The 17201-nt window shown below is 48.8% G+C and overlaps 1 protein-coding gene across 1 annotated transcript; it reads left to right on the top strand.

The window, feature by feature from the left end:
- Positions 1-6123: 6123 nt before the first annotated feature.
- LOC141938828 (olfactory receptor 6F1-like) lies at positions 6124-7104 on the top strand. Its single transcript, XM_074857848.1, has one exon. It carries the CDS (start codon positions 6124-6126, stop codon positions 7102-7104), a length of 981 nt encoding a protein of 326 aa, XP_074713949.1.
- Positions 7105-17201: the final 10097 nt, after the last annotated feature.

Raw genomic sequence — 17201 nt, 5'->3', positions numbered from 1 at the left:
AAGTAATGGCATGCTTTAAATGTGGCCAGGCGGGCCATGTCGTAGCAAACTGTCCATGCCCGCCCAAGGGGCCCTGCTGGGCCTGTGGAAAGAAAGGCCACTTCGCCAAAGAATGCAGATCCAAGAAACAGGGAAATGGGAAGGGGAGAGGGCAATCGGGCCGCGCACAGCCCTCTCCCACCTGGGACATGAGGCGGCCCATCTATGCCAATCCCAAATGGGGCGAAGCGCTTCCGAACCCGTTGCCCCCCTGACAGGCAACCAACTTTATGGCCCAACCAACAGCCCAAATGAACCAGCCCATGTTCCAGCAACAACAGGAATTGCCCCCTGGGGACGAGACCCCAGGGTGGCCCTGGCAGTAAAATGTGATAATCCACCTGTAGTGTGGGGAATTTGTTCCCTTTACAATGCCCAAGACGCCACTACCATCAGCATTTCCTTTTTAATTGACACCGGAACAGACGTTACAGTAATCCCTGAGACAAATTGGCCCCCGCATTGGAAACTAGAAAATGCACCTATGGTGGGTGGAGTCGGAGGACTGACCCGAGCCTGAAAAAGCGCTCGGCTAATAGCTATAACACTTCACACTGAGAAAGGACCAGAGAAGACTATCACCCTCTTCCCTTACGTCATGTCAGCGGTCCCGCCCCTGCTGGGGAGAGATGCCTTAACTCTACTGAAAGCCAGGGTGACAAATTTACTGTAGGGCCACTGCTGTCTACCCACATTCACCAATCAAACTGTCGTGGAAGTCATCTGACCCAGTGTGGGTTGAGCAGTGGCCCCTGTCAAAGCCTCGAATGGACGCCCTCCTTGAACTAGTTGAAAGAGAACTACAGCTGGATCACATCAAACCCACTACTAGCCCATGGAACACCCCGGTTTTTGTAACACCCAAATGAAACAGTGAAGGGTTCCGCCTCCTCCATGATCTGCGTGAAGTAAACAAAAGAATTAAACTGATGGGCCCTGTCCAGACGTTGCTGCCCATGAATTCCATGATACCAGAGGGACAGCCCTGTGCCGTCCTTGACATTAAAGACTGTTTTTTCTCAATACCATTGCATGAAGAAGACAGGGAACGGTTTGCCTTCTCTGTCATGTTCCCTAATAGCCAACGCCCCAATTTACGTTTCCAGTGGAAAGTGCTACCCCAGGGAATGATCAACTCGCCCACTATTTGACAAATCACAGTGGACCGGGCGTTGGCACCAGTCCGACACAGCAACCCAACCGCAACTGTTATTCAATACATGGACGATATTTTAATCGCCGCGCCGTCAGGGGACCAAGTAGACCAATTAGTATCAACTGTCTCAGAAACCTTAAAAAAAACCAGGTTTGAGATTACAAGTGCAAAAATCAAAAGAGGACCATGTGTCACCTTTTTGGGAGTGGGGATCACAGACTCTTACGTAACCCCGCCTCAGATAAGAATTCAGCGACGCGTCAAAACACTTCATGATATGCAGCAGTTAGTGGGATCCTTACAATGGCTTCGCAACATCATCCTAATTCCCCTTGAAACCATGGCCCCCTGTATGATCTTCTGAAAGGAAAGAACCCATGGGAGCAAAAAACCCTGACAGCCGAAGCAATAAACTCCCTCAGCTTCATCGAACAACAAATGTCATCAGCCACACTCGCCCGGTGGAATCCGGGAATACCACTCGATTTGTACGTATATTTTACGGAAGGGGGGGGAATAAGAGCACTAGCTCAAGGCCCCCCTGAGAAAGCCCAACCAATACAGTGGGTAGTCCTAGGAAAACCATCGCGAGCATTCTCACCAGGGGTCGAGTGCCTTAGCAACCTCATTATGAAAGGCAGAAAACTCGCTCTAAGACATCTGGGCATTGAACCTGCAAAAATATACCTACCCTTCCGTAAGCAGCTTCCAGCACAATCAACAGCAACATCAGAATATCTAGCCCTAGCCCTTGTCGGGTTCGGCGGGGAGGTCCAATACGCAGCAAAACCCCCTTGGACTCAGATGCTGACAATCGTAAATATCGACCTCCCACAAAAAATCATGGATCGGCCCCAGCCAGGACCAACAGTCTTCACGGACGCATCCTCAGTGACTTCAGCCGCGGCGGCGGTATGGCAAACAGAAGAAGGATGGCGCTGTGTCAAGACAACAGACCATACACTCTCAGTCCAGCAACTAGAAGCAGCAGCCGTGGTATTGGCATGCGGGCGGTTCCCCATGGAACATCTCAACATAGTGACTGATTCAATGTTTGTGACTAAACTCTGTCTAGCCATGTCGGGACCTGGTGTGTCAACGTCCACAGCGGCCCTAATGTTAGAAGAAGCGCTGTTCTCCCGAAAAGGCACCATATTAGTCATCCATGTTAACAGTCATAATCCGACCAAAGGATTTTTCCAAATCAGCAATGACAAGGCAGATGCGGTGGCGAAAGGGCTATGGACATTAAAAGATGCCCGCCAATTACATGAATCTCTCCACATTGGAGCTAAAGCATTAGCAAAGAGATGCGGAATTTCAACCGCGGATGCTAAGCACATAGTAGCCACCTGCCCCCATTGCCAAAAAGCACTGTTGTGGTCAAGCGGAGTTAACCCTAGGGGCCTCAAAGCCTCCGAGGTGTGGCAGACAGATTTCACACTCTGCCAATTATTGAAACAACGCGCGTGGCTAGCAGTGACAGTAGACACATATAGCGGGATGATTGTAGCTACGCAACACCTTAAAACAGACTCTAAGGCGACCATTCATCACTGGCTAACAGCCATGGCGTGGCTCGGTGTCCCAAAAGAGATTAAGACGGACAATGGCTCAAACTTCATCTCTAAGTCAGTACAAACATTTGTTTCGAAATGGGGTATCACCCTAATACACGGTATCCCGTACAACAGCACAGGACAAGCTATAGTGGAACGAGCCAATCAAACTCTAAAATCAAAACTGGAAGTATTAGCTAAAACAGAAGGTTTCACAAATGCTGTTCCCTCAGGAGACCAAGAACGCCTCTTGGCGACTGCCGCCTTAGCATTGAATCAATTCCCTAGAGGGGAGGAAGCAAACAGTCTTGTTCAAAAACACTGGCCACTCGTGCACTAGAAGAGGGCCCGCAGATCACAATCAGAAATGAATTAGGAGAGTGGGAGCAGGGTTGGAGATTAGTTCTCACAGGGCGAGGATACGGTGCAGTCAAAAAAGATGGGAAAATTAAGTGGTGCCCACTTAAGTCCATTAAACTGGACCTCCAGAATAAAACTAATGAAAACTGTGAGTTTCTATCCACAGGACCGGATTGTCGGGTGCCCCCGTAACCTGTACGCCCTGGTGACTTGCGGAGATGATGAACCAACAGCCACCTTACCAGCACCCGAGTGTTCTGAACCAGCAGAACCCAAACGACACCGGGACAGCCTTCAGAGAAAGGGGCCACGAGGCCTCTGCATAATCCTACTCTTGGAGCTCGTGACGCCATCTGGTGGTTCGTACGAGCACCAACCTTGGGAATGGACGCTGGTAAGATGGGAAGATCAAAAAATATTACAGAAAATTGTCACCTCTGGACCCCCCAGCTTTCAGGGAACACTCTGTAACTTAGCTCCAGTGAACCCCTGCTCAAATGATGCAAGCTACTATATGTGCCCCAATTCCAACCCCGGTAGATCGTACTGCAATGTCCCCAACCAGTACTATTGTTCTCACTGGGGATGTGAAGCTATAGCCTCTGACTGGACACCAGGAGCCGGACCGGACAAATATCTCAAAGTGGGACAGGGACCTTATGGGTGTGTTATTCCCCCAAAAGACCCCTGGAGGCCGGGATTTGCAGCAACGCATGGTATCATCAAAAACTGGTGTCATTACCTTGTCCTAAATGTGACCAATGAAAATGATTTAGGATGGACCATTGGAAGAACCTGGGGCCTTAGATACTGGGAATCGGGCACTGATAGGGGAAGGCTGTTTTTCATTAAGAAACAAGAAGTAAAACACAGTGCAGCCGTTGGACCCAATACTGTAATTAAAAGTGGTAATGGACAGAAAAATGAAGCCCCAACAAACCCTGCCCCAACCCTGACCAGTGCCCGTCAATCTAAACAGATAGCCTTTGTAAATAAGTCACGTACTAACCCCCAATACTTACCCAACAAAGCGTTCTTTGATGTATTAAATGCAACCTTCTGGTCACTGAACCAATCAAACCCGAACCTTACTAACCCCTGTTGGTTGATGTATACCCGCCTTTTTATGAGGGTGTCGCCCTCAATGTTCCTTTTAGTTACTCATCAAACAACAATCCAGCTCAATGTAGATGGGACACACCACGGAAAGGAATCACCCTAAGTCAGATCACAGGTCGAGGTGTGTGTATTGGCAATACTACCCTATCAAATCAGAATACAGCTATGTGTGCAACAACTGTCAGAATTAATAAAACCCATAAGTGGGCAATTCCATCTACATCAGGGATGTGGGTCTGTCACAAGACGGGAGTGACCCCCTATGTGTCCCTCAATCTGTTTGACGAGCGTGGTGATTTTTGTGTGCAAGTCTCAATTGTTCCTAGGGTCCTGTACCACTCAGAAGAAGAAATGTACTATCACTGGGGAGAAACTAACAACCGACGTCGAAAAAGGGAAGTACTGACGGCCGTAACTATAGCAACATTACTTGAACTAGGAATAGCCGGTACATCCACAGGAGTGACCTCCCTGATAACACAGCAACGAGGCCTGTCTCAGTTACAGACAGCCATCGATGAAGACCTGCAAAAAATTGAAAAATCAATGACCTTTTTAGAACAATCCCTCTCTTCACTATCAGAAGTTGTACTCCAAAATAGGCGAGGATTAGACCTCCTATTCATGCAGCAAGGAGGCCTTTGCGCTGCCTTGAAAGAAGAATGCTGTTTCTATGCTGATCACACTGGAGTTGTGAGAGATATGATGGCGGAACTGCGAGAGAGACTGGCGCAAAGGAAAAAAGACAGGGAAGCCCAACAAGGATGGGTTGATTCGTGGTTTAACCTTTCACCGTGCCTAACTACCCTGATTTCAACCCTGGCCGGACCGATCGTAATGCTTGTAATAGCACTGATATTCGGACCCTGCATATTGAATAAGCTTGTGTCATTTGTTAAAAGTCGACTGGAAAAGATTAACGTTATGTTTGTAGACCACCAACAGCTGCTCTGAAACAGATTTTCCTATGTACCTTATGTTGACCATTGCCAAAGAATGAATTAAGAAAGTTAAAGCCAGCTATATTCAATTTTACCTATTAACCCACTAACCTGGTACCCAATGTTTTTAAGTTTACCCTGTGTGTTAATTTTAATTTTTAAAGTTGAATGATTTAACTAACCCCTTTAACATTTTACTTAATACAATTGAACACAGGGAGGGGGGAAATGTAGGTAGTTAGGAATTGGCGGACGGAAGATATCGCGTTGTACGGGAAGATAGAGCCCTTCTCCCTATAGCCGACAGTGCCTAGCTTGTGATGCAAGGTGACGGAAGTGACGCCGCAACCCCAAGCTGACAGTCAATAAACACCATTTGCTATCCACCACATTGGTGTCAGTATGCTGATAGCCCGAGCGACCCAGTGGCGGTCGCCGTGCCGTTCTTGAACCGGGTCGTTAGGCAGCATTGAATGACTTGAGCGTGTCCAGAGAAGGGCAACGAGGCTGGTGAAGGGTCTGGAGCACAGGTCATACGAGGAGCGGCTGAGGGAACTGGGGTTGCTTTGGTCTGGAGAAGAGGAGGCTGAGGGGAGACCTCATCGCCCTCTACAGCTACCTGAAAGGAGGTTGCAGAGAGCTGGGGATGAGCCTCTTTAACCAAGTAATGAGTGATAGGACAAGAGGTAATGGCCTCAAATTGCACCAGGGAAGGTTTAGACTGGATATTAGGAAGCATTTCTTTACAGAACGGGTAGTTAGGTGTTGGAATGGGCTGCCCAGAGAGGTGGTGGAGTCCCCATCCCTGGAGGTGTTTAAGAGTAAAGTTGACTTAGTGCTTAGAGATATGCTGTAGCTGGGAACTGTCAGTGTTAGGTCAATGGTTGGACTGTATGATCTTCAAGGTCTTTTCCAACCTAGACGATTCTGTGATTCTGTGAAATTCAGCATGGGACCAGAAAATGAAACTGCAGTTACTGAGTTCATCCTAGAGGGCTTCTCAGTGCTTGACCAAAGGCTGCAGGTATTTCTCTCTCTGGTCCTTCTGCTCATGTACCTGACAACAGTGATGGGGAACGCAACCATCATTTCCCTCGTGTGTGTGTATCACCGTCTGCAAAACCCCATGTACTTTTTCATCAGCAATCTGTCCTTCCTGGAAATCAGGTTTACATCCTCCACAAGCATCCAATTGTTTGTGATCCTGGGTTCTGGTAGGGGAACAATCTCTCGAAGCAGCTGCTTTGCCCAATCCTATTTCTATTTTGCCCTGGGCTGTACAGAGTTTGTTCTCCTTGTTGCCATGTCCTTTGACTGCTGTGTTGCTATCTGCCAGCCTTTGTGTTGTGCTGCCATCATGAAGCCTCAGCTCTGCATCCAGCTTGTTGTTGCTGCTTGGGTCATCGGCATCACACTCCCAGGTTACTGTCTGGTCCTCCTCTACCAGCTGACTTTCTGTGGCTCGAACAACATCCACCATTTCTTTTGTAACAACTCCCCCTTATTCAAACTGTCCTGCTCTGACAGCAGCCTGCTGTGGAAAATAGACTCTGTTTTAGTATCATTTGTCATACTGACTTCCTTATGTTTAACTCTGGCATTTTACATGGGCATCCTTTTCTGTATTCTACACCTTCCAGCAGCCTCTGGGAGGAAAAAAGCTTTTGCTACATGTTCTTCCCATCTCACCACCTTGGCCATTGTATATGGGAGCTGCATTGCTCTCTACGTGCATCCTTCACAAGATGTTTCCTTGGAGACAAACAGATTTGTAGCTTTGCTGAACACTGTCCTGTATCCATTCTTAAATCCGTTCATCTACAGTCTTAGAAACAAGACGGTGATACTGGCCCTTAATGAAGCCATTGCCCGTGTGACACTACAGCTTTTCCCCTACTCATGGTGCATTTCTGGACAGCAATTCCAGTGATCTGCTCTCATCTGTTAAATAATATCAGTGCATAGGTGTGTAACCTCCAAATACAGATGCCTCAGGAGACTTCTGTTCTTCTTGGACTGTGTCAGGTGAAGTGAGAAGCAGCTCATCTGCACACACAAAGGTGGCACCAACAATGGCAGGGGGAGTAACTCAGTTAACACCCTGCCCCAGCTGCTCCCAGGCCCATCACAGCAGAGCCACCAGCTCATCAGGAGCCCATCTCCACAAACCGAGAAGAGCCCAGAGGCACAGTGGCAGGTGGGATCCCAATTTACAGGCTCCTGAGGAATGAACATCTTGTCCCAGCTCCTTCCAGGGCTGCCCTGGGAGAGCCACCAGCCCCCTTGTCCAGGTGTGAAAGCCATCGAAATGAGCCACTGAGAGCAGCTCTGGACCAGCATCTGGGCTGAGGGCATTGTTGCCAGGGGTGCAGGAGACATTGTGAGATGCAGGGGAAGAGCATTTTTGGATTGCACAGGAGTTATTATGGGATGTTTAGGGGAGGACCCTGACCAGTGCAGTCTGTCCTCTCTTCTCATTAAACTTAATTTCTCTTTCCTGTGTGAGGGAGTCTCTCTTCTGCTTGAATGTGTGAACACCGGAGTGTGAGTGCAGCAACTGGAGCAGGAGCAGGGGGTCAGGCAGCCCGTATGTCATTAGTGCCAGCAACTGAGAGCCTGGAGTGAGTGAACTGAAGAGCCTGTGTGTGACTGGGGTGGTCTGTACCAGCATCCGGTATGGGGCAGCGGCCTCAGGGGCTTGGATGTCCAGGTGCCTGCAACTGGAGAGGCTGGTATCCAGGGGCAGCTACTGAGGAGAGTGAGTGTCTGAGCCCAGCTGCTGGAGGGATCCACCCTGTACAGGAATATGAATGGAATAGAATAGAATGGAATGGAATAGAATAGAATAGAATAGAATAGAATAGAATAGAATAGAATAGAATAGAATAGAATAGTTCAGTTGGAAGGGACCTACAATGGTTGTGTAGTCCAAATACCTGACCACTTCAGGTCTGGCCAAAAGATAAAGCATGTTATTAAGGGCATTGTCCAAACGCCTCTTAAACACTGACAGGCTTGCGGTGTCAGCCACCTCTCTAGGAAGCCTATTCCAGTGTTTGACTGCTTTCTTGGTAAAGAAATGCTTCCTCATATCAAGTTTGTGCCTCCCCTGATGCAGCTTTAAACAATTCCCATGAGTCCTATCACTGAATACCGTGACGAGAGCTCAGCACCTCAGTCTCCACTTCCCCTTCTCATGAAGCTACAGAGACCAATGAGGTCACCCCTCAACCATCTTTTCTCTAAACTAGACAGAACCAGAGTCCTCAGCCACTCCTCTCAGGACATTTCTTCCAGCCCGTTCACCAGCTTTGTTGCCCTCCTCTGGATGCATTCAAGGACCTTCACATCTTTCTTAAATTCTGGGACCCAGAACCGCACACAGTACTCAAGGTACTCATGTGTAGTCAAGGTACTCAAGGTACTCAAGGCACACATCAGCACTAAATAAAGCGGGATGATCACCTCTCTTCACTGGCCTCTTGGCTGCCAGGGCACACTGCTGACTCCTCTTGAGCCTGCTCTTGACCAGCGCCCCCAGATCCCTTTCTGCTCTCCAGCCACCCCTCTCCCAGTCTATACTTGTGTCTGGGGTTACTTCATCCCAGGTTTAGAATCCGATGTTTGCTCTTGTTAAACACGATGACTCCTCTGGGTCATGGCTACAGGTGTTAAAATGAACAGGGCCCAGGAGAGTTCCTTGTGCTGGACCACATATGTCCCAGTATGTACCCTTGGGAAGTCCATGCTGACTGCATTTGGACAGACTCTTCTCTCTAGGTGCCAAGGAACATCACCCAAGAGGACTCGAACTCATGGTGCACTCCTCACCAAAGAAGGCTCGTGCAGCCTGCGGCTCCCTGGGTGGCACTTATGGCCTTTTTCAAAGATGGGTGCAACATTGGCTTGTCCTCGCTCTCAAGAGACCTCTACCAATCCCGTGACCTTTCAAAAGGGATATTCCAAAGAAATATTGATCTTCCCCTGTAACTTCATTACCATTCTGCTGCCTGTTATATGGTGTATTTAATTTCTTTAATCGTTCATACATTTTCACCTGCCCTGATAAAATGACCATTTCCAGAGTCATCTTTTCAGACAACAACTGCCCTAGGCAAAGGCCTTTTCCATTATTCTCCAGTTTTCCCCTTCCATTACTCTTTGTTCATTCAGACACCTCTCACCTGTGCTGCTGCTTTGAGCTTCAGGGACTCAAACCTTGCCTGTCTTTCAGTGGTCTAATTGTCTCTTTAGCCAACTCTTCCATTATGTTTCTATCTACCCTTTTGTATCTATGTAGCTAAAACATTTCTCATAAGATTATCCCTTGTCAAAAGGTGACCTCATTAGAGAGATCTTGTACTTAGCATATGGTTGAGGAGGGTGCTTTATTGTTTATGAAACTTGAACATGCTTCACTTTTCTTTGCTTGCAAATAGGAGAAAATCTTCTGTGCCTGTGTGCAGCCGGTTCCCTAAGGAGAGCAGGTGGAGATGGTGCAATGGAGCTGTGATCTCCAGCTGCAGAGATCGGTGGAGAAGTCCGATGTAAGGAAAAGGGATGTAAAACCCAGCTGGCCAATGACAGAAAAGGTGAGGCTGAGGAAGTGAGGAGCAAGGCTGTCCATGCAGTGCCAGACTTCAGGGACTGCTTCTCCTACCTGTCCAGAGCTCCTGAGGAGACCCTCTGGATCAATATCAATTGCAGAATGCTTCTATCACCTCTTCTGTAATCTGAAAAGCAATTTAAAATAACCTTTAAAATATAAAACATTTTTTATTAGATCTTCTATGAAATCTTCCTTCTCAACTACACTGAAACTACTCCAATTAGGTGTACAGGTCTTGAAGACTTGAAGAAAATTAAAGGGAGAAAAATAGTTCGTTAGGGCTGTCTGTATTTTAATGAGCTTCATGGTGTGTTTGGCCCTGAGTCCATGAACCTCAGATACAGAGAGGAGACTGAACAAACTCGTCAGGGAGTCAAAGTCAGAAGCAAAACTCAAAGTGCCTTGAAGCATTGATTGGTCCCACTGAGGGCCACTACTGACAAAGCCTCCCCATGGACTCCTTAGAGCAGATAACTGGAGGCTGTGATTGCAGGTAGGCAAAGGCACCGTGCAGGTGGCTGTAGTGCTGCAAAACCCCTTGGTTTGTTTTATGAAGCAGAAGGGCCAAACCCTGACCCTCAGGCCCTGGGAAGGCAGACCCTGCCATCATGCGTGGCTCAGGGCTCTTCCTGGGGGCATGGGGTGTGAGGGTGAGCAATGCCAAGTGTAGGAAAACTGCACAACACATCCTGGCTTCCCCGAGCAAGGAAGAAGAAGAAACAAAGTCCAGAGCCTCAAAATAACGTTTCTCCTGGTAGGCCTCTGTAGCAGAGGCAACAGCCATAGCCAAGGGGACAGAGACCTTGGTCCTGTCGGGCCTTTTAGCCTTGCCAGAGCCCTTGGCCATCTCGACTGCAGGCTGTGCTACACTGTCCCATGCCTGCACCTCTTTCCCTTCAGGCTGCAGACACCCATCTTGCGCTCCCACCTCAGCATTTCTACATCTTCACTTCTATATCTTCAAGACAAAGCCATGGGCTTACCCAGACTGCCTCTGGGTGATCTCTTGCACCACAATGCTACCATGTGAGTGAGATTTCTTTCTCCTCAAATGCAGTCTGAACCTTCCAAGATGCGCTTTTTTGAGATTTCCTTCTCTTTCAACCAACAAGAAATGGTCTGTCACCTCTGAAACCTCTCTTCAAGCAGTTGGAGGCTACTTCTACAGTTCCCTGAGCCTCCACTTCACCCGTCTAAAGAAGCCCGGCCTGCTCAACCTCTCCCCAAAGGCCCAAAACCCCATCCTAGCAGATCTTCTCTGGAGCCTCTCCAGTTCCTCCTCATTCCTTCAGAACAGGGAGCCCCACATCCAGACACACTAGTCAAGATGTGGCCACAGCAGTGCTGATAACTCCCTTCTCTGAGTTGGCCACATGCCCCCTAACACAGCCCCATAGGCAGCTGGCCTACTCACAGTGACATGCACCTCTGCCTTGTATGGCATCCCTAGTAACGACAAGGCCCTTCTCCTTGGGGTCACTCCTATGCCAGTCAGGTCCCTGCGTGCCTTCCTCTATGGAGCTATTCTCTCCCCAAATGCAGGACTGGCTACTTGACCTTGTAAAGCTTTCATGAGGTTTCTACTGACTGAATCCCAGAGATTTTCAGGGTCCCCCAGCAATGGAACTCCATCGGGCCAGCTGTTAATGTGCACGTGCAGATGGCTCACCCTGACATGGGGTGCCTCTGACAAGATACCAGCATGAGGACTTGCAGGACATAACAGATAATAAAAGGAGGCACTTGTTCAATGATATTGTTCACCAAGGTACACATTCCCATGGTGAGACGCTCAGAAACACCACATGAAAGTGCAAAGGAAGCCAAACTAGGGCCAGGGAGGAAAGGGTAAATAGAGATGGGCTATTTGCATGGGAGGGTACAAGGATGGTCAAGGGGAGACATTGTGAGTAGGAAAAAGAAAAGAAAAAGCCAAGCAATTTAAATGATCAGGGCTGTTTGGAGGTACCTGCCAAGCAGCCCTGCATCTGAGCAACAGTGCCTGGAGTGGGACAGGAAATCCACAGATCATCTGACCAAACTTTCTCAGTGACTTCAGTGGTCACCAGGAACCTGAGTGATTTCCCTCCCATCATGAAGGAAACATCCCTGGTGAATCGAAAAGCAGAATCCTTCAAGCTGGAAAGGACCTGAGGAGATCTCTAAGACAACCTCCTGCTCACAGCAGGGTCACCTACAGGTCAGAGCAGGCTGCTCAGGCCTTCATGTATTTTCAGATTGAAAAGCTCCAAGGATGGAGATGACACCAGCTGTCTGAGAAATCTTAGCCAGTGTTTGACTGTTGACAGAGAGAAAGTTTTTTCTCATTTCTTTCAGCTGATGCCCATTAGCCATCATCCTCCCATCATGCACAACAGTGAAGAGCCTGGCTGCATTTTAAGGATGATAAGGGAAGATCTGAGGAAGAAGCTATGGGAAGGCTGTTATTAGGTCTCCCCAAAGCCATCTCTTCGCAGGCTTTGCACCTTTGCAGCAAAGGTGGCCAATTGCTTTCAGGGCTGCATTAGGAAGAGCACTGCCAGCAGGTTGGTGGAGGTGACCCTTCATCTCTACTCAGCAGTGCTACAATCTGTCTTGCTCACTTCCCTCAGGGTTTTCAGCCCTACCACTCTCACTTGCACTGCAGCCAAAGCTGCCTTCCACATCTTCCACCAGTCCCGCCCTGTCTTCTTGTGAAAAACAAGTCCAGGAGAGCATTCCCCCGTGTTGGGTCAGGGATCACCTTCCACCTTCTCTTCAGCCAAGGTCCTCTAGCAGAGGTCCGTGGTCTTCAAAGTCCCCATTGATTACCAGGGCCTAAAATTGTGTCTGTGACCCACATAACAGTAAACCTGAGTAGACCCAGGCCTGTGCTGGGCTGTGCTGTGCTCCATGTACAGCTTGGGCTTCAGGCCGTGTTGTGCTGAGTGTATCCCTTGGTTGCAAGTTAAACTTGATTGTAAAAGAGAAGAGTGCAGGAAGCTCCCACCTGCCACTGGCAATCGGGCCATCTGCATGTCCTGACCTTTATACAAGACTGCAGCAACCAATTCCCATGTGAACATCCTCTTTTTGGGGCAGTAGAAATGATGAATAACATAGTTTTCCTTGTAAAAAAACACTGAAAGAGCTCACAGGAGCAAAATGAGATAACACTTCAACATGTGGAATCTGCAGAGCTTGCTGCACCAAGATCAAAAGCATATCCTGGTGCAAAACAACACTCAAGTCTGTTGCTGGTCTATCAGAGATTCTGGCAGATGTGACCTCACAGCTGCCTTCACAGCCATGCACCTTCTGCTGGCCCACGGGATCCTGAGGCACAGCTGACCTCATCACAGCATTCCTCCCCATCTCCTCTTTGTGGCCTATGAGGTGATCAGATACAGGTCACCTCACTTTCCTCTTCCAAGGCTTTATGGCTGCTCTAGAACATTGCAGTCCCTGTGCTGCCCCCAAGGGCCAAACAGCCTAAGTCAGGGTTATGAAAGGGGTTGAAGGTGATGGGGTTAGAGTGAGGCAACGAGGGCTTTGCAGGGTTAGGTGTTTGGGTTGGGGTTTAGGGATTGAGCTCGCCTTTCAGGGTTAGGGATTAGGCAAGGTTTAGGGAGAGTGTTTGGTGTTCTGAGAGTGTCTGGTTTGTGTTTAGGGTGTGAGCTATCTTTGCAGGTTGGGGTTTTATTTAGTGCTTGGGTGAGGGCTAGGATTAAGGCGAGCATTTTAATGCGAGGGATACAGGCTATAGATTAGGGTAAGATACAGAGTATGAATAAGGGTAGGGGGTTACGGGTTTGGGCTTTGCCTTTGAGGTAAGGTTGAGGTCAGGGGTTAGAGTAGCCGATTATTTTCAATGCAAGGGGTAGCACTTAGAGGTAGTGTTAAGGCTTAAGGTTACTGGTCGGAAGTAGGGCAAAGGTCTATCATGAATGTTTTCACAGTCAGTGTTGCAGTAGCCTCAACATTACCTGAACAGATCTTACCTCTTCAAAATCTTTCATCTCTGTTGTTCAAGCCCGTCTTTGCACCCTCCATTCTCCCATCTGTCTTGTCCCAGTTCCCCCTGACCTCCCCAAATCTTTAATCTTGTTGGGGTCAACATTATGATGCCCTTCATGCCGTCTGAGTATCTGCCTTCACACTGCTGACTAGTCAGTTCCTGAAAACAAGTGACATCAGCGCCAGCATCCCAGGGGACACAATGTTCTGCTGTGCTGGAGAGGGCCCTACTCCGCCTGCCCAACAGCGCTGGTGGCAGGTGGTGCCCTGCACCACTCCAGAGGTACCCTCCTGCCTACCAGGTCGTGTTCCAGAAGGGCTCCCATAGCTCCTGGGACACATTGCACAGGGGGGCTTGAGCAGGCACTCTGCAGGCACTCCAGGGCATCTCTGTGGCACTGTCCAGCTCTGTGACTGCTTTAGGAGCTCATGATTTGAAGCCATGAATGTAGATTTTAGGAGAAAGTTGAAACCTCTGCAGAAAAGAACTCCTTGTCCTAACTGAAGAAAGTCATCCTTTCCAGCATTGCTAAGACATTTTTCCTGAATTTTCATGATTTTTTTTTTTTAATTGAAAACACAATGAGCATGTGCTAACAAGCTAATTACACTCATTCTCTCTGTGAACAGTTTTGTGCAGACACTATCAAAGTAAATTTCCCACTAATGCTTCAAATGCAGAAACATTGCTCAGAGGAGGTACCATCTTTATTTTGGCACATTTTATTTCTCTCTCTCTCTCTCTCTCTCTCTCTCTTCCTCTGTCTGTTTTGTCTGTGAAGAGCTCTCCAAGGGAAAGATTCGTTGAATCATAGAGTAACTCGGGGTGGAAAATAAACCTGACCATCATCCTGCCCAACTCTCCTGCTCAAGGCAGGCTGAACTAGATGAGATTGCTTAAGGGCTTCCCCCAGCGTGGCTTCACGAACAAAGGAGCTGAAAGTGTGCTCCATCCCATCGTACAGGGAGATGAAAAAGATGTTCAACAGTGTTGATCAAGTGCTTATCACTGAGGGATATCACTAGTTGCTGGTTGCCAGAAGGACTTTGTACCACTGGTGACATTTGGGCCAGCTTGCCCAGCCAAACCCCTCCCCACAAAATCATCCACTTCTTCAGTCTAGATCTGAATGTGGCTACAAGGAGACCATGGGAGACCATGTCTTAGGTCTTACTAAAGTCCAGGTAGAAAACATGCCCTTCTTTCCTCCTCCATATGGGTTCAGCAATCCCCTGTTCATCCTTCAAGCGCCTGGAGATGGCTGAGGAACACTTGCCCCATCACATTCCCAGGGACTGGGGTGAAGCTGACCTGCCTGTAATCCTCCCAATTCTCCTCCCTGCCCTTCTTGGACCTGGGTTTGATGTGTGCCTTTCCCAAGTCCCAAATAACCCCTCTGATTGCTCTGTCCCTTCCAAGATGTTTGTAAGATGTCTCACACAATGACACCGGCCAGCTCTGACTGCACCTTCCCACACTAGAAGCCTTCTCCATCTCCCACACTTCCAGGGGAGTGCCCAGGACACAGCACACACCTTTCCAGGTCCTCTGGGCTGGTTCAAAAGAGGACCAGTAGTGATTTCTTCCTGCAGGTCCACAACTTCAATGGGCTGTCTGAGCAGCTCACAGCTTTCCTGAGTGTTTTTCTCAGTGCTTCACTTCCCCTGGAAACACGATGAGCGGATTGAGCAGGAGCATGAGAATGGTGCAGGAAAAGGGCCCTGCCAGACACTGTCAGGAGGGCTGTTCTGGGCGTCACACAGAAAGGAGGAGGGTGCTGTAAAAACAGTGAAATGAGAGGAGCAGGTGGAGAAGCCCTTATGCCTGGCCATGCTGGGCGGGAGAGCTGCCCCAGGGTGGCAGCTCTGATGCACACCCAGGATGCCCATGTGAACAGAAGGGGAGGACTGGCTCTAAGAAGGAGGTTATGAAAGCAAAGAGCTTGTATCCCCGTGTCCCTGCAGGAGACCTCCAGAGATGGGGTGTGGTCACAGGTGAGGTCCAGTACCTTTGGGCCACTGGACCATATCTGGGACAAGAATGAAATTGCTGTAGGTGACAGAAATCCCCCAGCCAAGGGGCAGCTGCTGGAGACAGACCTTCCGGGTCATGAGTCTTTCAGATAACATGCGGTGGCACACAGCCAAGTACTGACCATAGAGTGTGGTCACCAGCAGTAAACCCTCTGTGCGTGCAAAAGGTACAGGAAATGGTACTAACACTGCTGTGAGCCGAGATGGTGCTGTTCCCAGTTAGAAAGCTGGTCAGCAGCTGGGGCGTGGTGGTAGAGCTGTGGCAGGTTCCAGGGAGGACACATTCCCCAGGAAGGCGGCCATGCGGTTTTACAGAGCTGGATTTGCACCAACAGCCCAGTAATGAGGATGTTCCCAACTACAATCTCAAGGCAGGTCATGAGAGAGAGGAGGAAGCGACTTGTCAAAGGATTGGATACATTTCACATTTACAGTAGGGGAAAGTCCATCAGTGATGCCTGATTTTATGGTTCCTCTTTCTCCACACGAGGAGTTAAATTGTTCTTGTCAATCTCACCCGGTAGGACACCTGTGAGGAAGAACATATGTTTCCTTGTTAGCTGCTTAAAGAGATTGGGAAGGAAGTTCAGAGAGGTGAAATAAGGAGGCGTGTGTGCGTCTGAGTGTATTCATCCTCCCTCAATGTGCTCTGTGTTTTCTGAAAGGTGAGAGCTGCCGCCTTCTAGAGAGCAATGATGCTCCTGCTTGCAGAACCCCTCTGACTGCACATGTGTGATGCTCCACAACTGTGCTTCTTTCATACTGTGCGTTGGAAGGCACAGGCCAGAAAGGCAGGGGAGACTATCAGAGCAGGGAGAGGAAATGGCAATGAGCCTTTCCAAGGCAGGTGAGATAAATCTCGCTGGGTGTCACGGTCCACTCGGTGGACTCGTGATGGTTCGTTTGCTACGATCTCGAAAGTGCAAAATTAAGGTGACCAACACCAAAGGGGATAGCAGTAATCAAACAGTGAAAATTTATTGTGTTGCCTGTGAAGAGGCACGCGATAGTTAGAGATGGGTGAAAGAAAGGAGAAAAGTAAAGTTAAGTTTAGAGAGAAGAGGGAGAGAGGTTATAGCTACCACCGCTGATCTCACAACGTCCTAACGGTCCCGGGTCCAGCTGATGCTGCGTCGTCGATCGTCGTGGTCCTTGGTGGGGAAGCTTCCCATTTTCGTTGTCCAGAAGTCATCTTTTATGCTTAGTAACACACCTTGCTCCACCTCTGCCTCAGGGGTCTCCGCCCTTCTCAGAATTCAGTTATCATATCTTCACCCTTCTCGAGCAAGGCCATCGCGCATGCGCAGGGGGGAGTGTCCGAGGTGTGGTCAATCTTGAAGGCGGGTAACCTTCAAGCAGGAGGTGTGTTTTGGTATTATAATGAAGCA

The sequence above is a fragment of the Strix uralensis genome, unplaced genomic scaffold (genome assembly GCF_047716275.1).
Source record: "Strix uralensis isolate ZFMK-TIS-50842 unplaced genomic scaffold, bStrUra1 scaffold_332, whole genome shotgun sequence".
In the NCBI taxonomy this organism is placed as follows: Eukaryota; Metazoa; Chordata; class Aves; order Strigiformes; family Strigidae; genus Strix; species Strix uralensis.
The sequence above is the reverse complement of the archived record's forward strand: the minus strand, read 5'-3'. Positions and strand labels throughout refer to the sequence as shown.

Coding starts and splice junctions, on each gene's coding strand:
- LOC141938828 (XM_074857848.1), top strand. CDS start 6,124: ATGGGACCAGAAAATGAAACTGCAGTTACTGAGTTCATCCTAGAGGGC.